Here is a 6,106-nt window from a genome sequence, read left to right on the forward strand (position 1 = left end):
GAGGCTCGAGTGGAGCATGGACTGGTTGGGCCAAATGGCCTGTTTCTGTGCTGTATATCCTATGTAATCCTATGTAATGTCACCAAGTAGAATATACTGTACTGGGTTTTATATTCATGCTGTATTCTTACAGTGTTGAAATCCAGATTCATTCCTTCCCTCCCCCCACATTCTATCAATTTTCTTCCCTCCTGAACGGATTATCTCCTCACCGGCGGGTTCCGTAGTTGTCAAGTGCCCGGCAGCCATGGGCCTTCCATCATGTGTGCGGCTGAACAATGAACGTAGGCAGGGCATTCTACCATGGAGGGCATCACAGCTTGTCTTCACCCCGTGTTCACACACATGCATTTCTAGTCAAGGTCACGGGGGATAGCAGTCAAGGACTGGGAACCCCCGGACAAGTTTTCACTCCAGGACCTTGGGGTGTTGAGTCCAATTGTAGCATCCCTATCAATGCCTGAGAAAAGCTAATTCAGCACAACTTTCCTGGTCTGTATATCTCAGTTATTCACAGCAACAACTGGCTGGGCCACTGGGCAAGCAAGATTCATCATTTAATTTAATTTAACCTACTCTAACTCATTCTTTCCCAAGACTTCAAAATTGTAGAAGTCCTCGGGTTCCTTCCTGATATTTTCAGTCACCACAAATGTCTTTACAGAGAGAGTGGTGAGAATGTTGCATCCAGTTTTGGTTGCCAAATAAACAAGAGAGACATTCAAGCACTAAAGGCAGTTCAGAGAAGAGGCCCAAGGCTTATCCCTAGTGCGAATAGTCTGCGTTAGGAGGTAAGGCTGGCGAAACTTGGGCTTTACAGCTTGGAAAGGAGATGTCAAAGAGATGATTTTATAGAGGTGTATAAGATTGAGGTTTTAGAAAAAAATAACCTAAAATAATAATTTAAATTAAACTGAGGAAATAGAACTTGTTCAAACTCGTAACAGGGCTGATAGCAGGAAATTATTCACACAGAGTGATAAACACTCAGAATTAACTTTCAAAGAGCAGTGGAGGTGAAAACCCTGGAATCATTTAAGAAATAATTGGATAGTACAACACATTGATGAATTAAGATGAGGCGAATGTTTTTTCCTAATCCGTAATTATCTTGTGATCTTGTTGTTTGACTCAATTCTCCGCGACCAAGTAGTCTCCTTTCACCTTCCCCCTTTGACCCTTCGCCCAGTCTCAACGGGAGCTGCCCAGATTGCTCTACGCTTAACATCATCAATGCATCTTTCAAACCATTGCGTTCAATTTATAAACCGAAAAGGGGAGGGTGTTTGTTGCTGCTAATTTAATCCAAACTAATTTCTTTTTAAAATCAGAAAAATTATAATTCAGCAGGAAGCGGGGAGCAGCGTGCCTGCCACTGAATCTATCCCTGGAATTTAACACATGGCACACTGAGAGTTTTAGTGGGGTGTTTACATGAAAATAGGTCAAATTTATCTGTAAAATCTCACAAGAAATTTAATTCTAGAATTTAGCACCAGTTTATAGAGTTTGTGAAGCAGAGGCAGAAATAAATTTACTCCCTAAAGGTAAAAGTGTTTTAAGTCACAGGTTTGGAACAGGAGCAGTCCATTCAGCCTCTCGAGCCTGTCCCGCTATTCACTGAGATCATGGCTGACCTGCGATCTGACTCCATATACCCGCCATTGCCCCATATCCCTTAATACCTTTGGTTAACAAAAATCTCTCAATCTCCAATTTAAAATTAACAATTGATCTAGCATCAATTGTCGTTTGCGGAAGAGAGTTCCGAATTTCTACCACCCTTTGTGTGTAGAAGTGTTTCCTAATTTCACTCCTGAAAGGTCTGGCTCTAATTTTTAGACTATGCCCCCGGTCCTAGAATCCCCAACCAGCAGAAATAATTTATCTCTATCTACCCTATCTGTTCCCCAGAATATCTTGAAAACTTCGATCAGATCACCCCTTAAGTTTGAATTTTAAAACTCTAGGCAGCCATAAACAAGAGCTGCATTGCAGAATATTACATCCACAATTAAGAGGATATACTTATCAGGAAAGAGTGTAAGAATGTGGCACTTAAGGAGAATAGCATAGATGTATTTAAGGGGGAGCTAGATAAGCACGTGGAGGGGAAAGGAATAGAAGGCTATGTTGATAGGGTTAGATGAAGAGGGGTGGGAAGAGGCTCATGTGGAGCATAAATGCCAGCATAGACCAGTTGGGCCGAATGGTTGATTTCTGTGCTATATGTAAAAGGTGTTGGACAGGTCAACATTCGACTGCTGTACCTGTCAGCTGGTCTAATACAACATCCCCGGCACAACCAGTCAGATTGTTTGACATTCTCTCAAAAAAAGTATGAGTTTATATATAAACAATGTAAAGACATGGATAGAAAGATTCAGTTTATTTGGATTTCTTGGTAGCGGCAGCATTTCAGGTTACAGTCACACAGAGGCTGACTTCCACTGATCCAGCGAGCTCCCTCTGTCACCCACAGACACACATTTCATATTACAACATCGTGCAAAACATCCTGCAGTAAAGGGATCTTGACCAAAGTTCACAGTGTTTACAACACAATGGAAAAAACAGGTGCAGTCTTTGATTTGAATCCCTTTTCCGACCGAGCCTCAAGGTGTTCACTAAATGCAGATTCCAGGTGTCCTATTTTGCTGAGACCAACGATTGGCGGGGCCCACCAAAACAACGGTAGGCACCCCCCTTAAAAGTAGGGGTCACTAATAAAACCAACAGTCTGTCCAAACTAACATAATACTAATCGGTGCAAATGACAGTTGTTACATTTACCTCAATGAAACATTGAACCCCTGGTCCAGTGCCCACTGGTGATAGAACAACCTGATGTCACCAATTGTCCCCTCAGCTAAACTCACTTTTTATTGTATAAAAATACATAAAATGTGATTTAAAAAGCATAAGCATTTGATTTTCGAGCTATTACAATGACAGTAATGAAGTTGTTACATTTGGTTCGAGGTTCAGGGGCTTGAGAACAGCAGACAGTTGCAGTATCTGCTGAGCTGCCTGTTTCTGTTCTGTTGACAAGTGACATACAGAAGGACCAGTCCTGTCAATGCACAGACGACAGTCAGGATAATCAGAATCCAGATCAGAGCCGGGTTTTTGAAGAAATACTGCAGTGCAAACATAAGGACCAGGAAGAAGATCATGGTCAGTAGAAAGCGTCTGATGGCCGATTCTGCTACCCGGCTCCTGAGGTGTTCCGCCTCGTCTGGATGACGCTCTTCGGCGAGGAGAGTGAAGGTGCTCGCTTGGGTCTGCAGCAGCAGGTGTGGAGACAGCACCACCTCAGGCACCGATTCAGGGAAGGCGGACATCCTCCTGGACAGGACCTCCATCAGGCTCGGATTGTCCGGGAGATTGCTGATCAACGCTTCCATCACCAGGGTGGAGCATCTGCAGAGTGGGCAGGTGACGACCCAAGAGCCATCCTTGTCTGACACCATGATCTTCAGGCAGATGGCGCAGAAACAGTGCTGACAAGCCAGAAGCTTGGGTTTTCGAATGAAAGATTCATACTTGTTGAAGCAAATTGGACAGTCGAGCTCTAAAGCCGAGGCATTTCCAACAACCACTTTCTCCATCCTTAGATTGGGAGTTTGTTTCAAGCAAACATTCAGGTAGAGTCGAGGTTCCTCGGGACTGCTCCTGTCTGTTGGCACTTGGTATTTATATCTTTACAGCAGGCCGTTCACACATTCTTCCAGCTCAAAAGTTTTATTGCATCATTCACCCTAGGGTTATAGCAAGTGTAATGTGTAACTAGTTTAATGAGTTTATGGTTTGACTTGACAAGGTCCAACTGATTCAGTTCAGCAGAGGCTGGTACTGCGAATTGCGTACTGGTTTATTGCTTCCTGTGTGTCAATGACACAAACTTGATGAAGGGCTGGAATAAACACAGAAACTGCTGGAATTACTCAACACCATCCAGGACAAAGCAGCCCGCTTGATTGACACCCCATCCACCACCTTAAACATTCACTCCCTCCACCACCAGCGTACCGTGGCTGCAGTGTGTACCATCTACAAGATGCACTGCAGCAACTCTCCAAGGCTTCTTCGGCAGCACCTCCCAAACCCACGACCTCTTCCACCTAGAAGGACAAGGGCAGCAGGCGCATGGGAACACCACCACCTCCAAGTTCCCCTCCAAGTCGCACACCATCCTGATTTAGTATATCGCTGTTCCTTCATCATCGCTGGGTCAAAATCCTGGAACTCCCTACCTAACAGCACTGTGGGAGCACCTTCACCTCACAGACTGCAGCGGTTCAAGAAGGCGGCTCAACACCACCTTCTCAAGGGCAATTAGGGATGGGCAATAAATGCTGGCCTTGCCAGCGACGCCCACATCCCATAAAAACAAATTAAAAAAAGGTCAGGCAGCAACTATGGAGAGAATAAACAGAGTTAACGTTTCTGGCCGGTGATCTTTCATCAGAACTGGAAAAAGTTAGAGATATAAGAGATTGAAGGCCAATAAATCCCCAGGGCCTAGAAATAGTGGATGCATTGCTGGTCATCTTCCAAAATTCTATAGACCCTGGAACAGTTCCCATGGATTGGAGGGTAGCTAATGTAACCCCACTATTCAAAAAAGGTGGTAGAGAGAAAACAGGGATGCCGAGAAACTCCAGTAAGCCTGACATTGGTAGTGGGGAAAGTGCTAGAGTCCATTATAAAAGATGTAATAGCAGAGCACTTGGAAAACAGTGACAGGATCAGACAAAGTCAACATGGCTTTACAAAAGGTAAATCGTGCTTGACTAATCTACTGGAATTTTTTGAGGATGTAACTGGTAGAATAGATAAGGGAGAACCAGTGGATGTGGTGTATTTGGACTTTCAGAAGGCTTTCGATAAGGTCCCGCATAAGAGATTAGCGTGTAAAGTTAAAGCACATGGGATTGGGGTTAAGGTACTGTCTTGGATAGAGAACTGGTTGGCAGACAGGAAGCAAAGAGTTGGAATAAATGGGTCTTTCTCCGAGTGGCAGGCAGTGACTAGTGGGGTACCGCAGGGATCGGTCCTTGGACCCCAGCTATTCACAAATAGGGCAGCACGGTGGCATAGTGGTTAGCACTGTTGCCTCACAGCGCCAGGGACCCGGGTTCAAATCTGGCCTCAGGTGACTGTCTGTGTGGAGTTTGCACATTCTCCCCGTGTTTGCGTGGGTTTCCTCTGGGTGCTCCGGTTTCCTCCCACAGTCCAAAGATGTGCGGGTTAGGTTGATTGGCTATGATAAATTGACCCTTAGTGTTACGGGGATAGAGTGGGATATGTGTTGGTGTAGGGGTTACGGGGATCGGGTGGGATATGTGTCGGTGCAGGCTCGATGGGCCGAATGGCCTCTATCTGCACTGTGGGGTTTCTGTGATTTCTGTGATTCTGTAATGATCTGGATGAGGGAACTAGATGTAATATCTCCAAGTTTGCAGATGACACAAAGCTGGGTGGGTGTGTGTGCTGTGAGGAGGATGCCGAGAAACTCCAGTATGATTTGGACAGGTTGGGTGATTGGGCAGGTGCATGGCAGATGCAGTATAATTATCTGAACAGCAATAGATTGGGAGAAGGGGAAGTGCAACGAGACCTGGGTGTCCTTGTGCACCAGTCGCTGAAGGTAAGCATGCAGGTGCAGCAGGCGGTTAAGAAGGCAAATGGCAGAAGTTCGACGGAAATCTCAGAGAGCCAGGATTAACGGCTCGGCGTCACCACAATCTTCCACCAAAGTTACAGCGAGATATTGGGAGTACAATTCTACAACGTGGTATGTTGGCCTTCATAGCGAGAGGATTTGAGTACAGGAGCAAGGATATCTTGCTGCAGTTGTACAGGGCCTTGGTGAGACCACACCTTGAGCATTGTGTGCAGTTTTGGTCGCCTTATCTGAGGAAAGATGTTCTTGCCATGGAGGGAGTGCAGCGGAGATTCACCAGACTGATACCTGGGATGGCAGGAATGACGTATGAGGAGAGATTGGGTCGATTGGGCTTATATTCGCTGGAGTTTAGAAGAATGAGAGGGGATCTCATTGAAACTTATAAAATTCTAACAGGACTAGATGCAGGAAGGA

At 45.3% G+C, this 6,106-nt stretch overlaps 1 protein-coding gene across 1 annotated transcript; it reads right to left on the reverse strand.

The window, feature by feature from the left end:
- Positions 1-2,374: 2,374 nt before the first annotated feature.
- Positions 2,375-3,705, reverse strand: LOC147100612 (E3 ubiquitin-protein ligase RNF182-like). The gene has a single exon (XM_085967573.1). It carries the CDS (start codon positions 3,609-3,611, stop codon positions 2,985-2,987), a length of 627 nt encoding a protein of 208 aa, XP_085823699.1. The 5' UTR covers positions 3,612-3,705; the 3' UTR covers positions 2,375-2,984.
- Positions 3,706-6,106: the final 2,401 nt, after the last annotated feature.

Source organism: Somniosus microcephalus, chromosome 25, assembly GCF_052327205.1.
Source record: "Somniosus microcephalus isolate GS21.2 chromosome 25, FLI_Smic_1.0, whole genome shotgun sequence".
NCBI classification, from domain to species: Eukaryota; Metazoa; Chordata; class Chondrichthyes; order Squaliformes; family Somniosidae; genus Somniosus; species Somniosus microcephalus.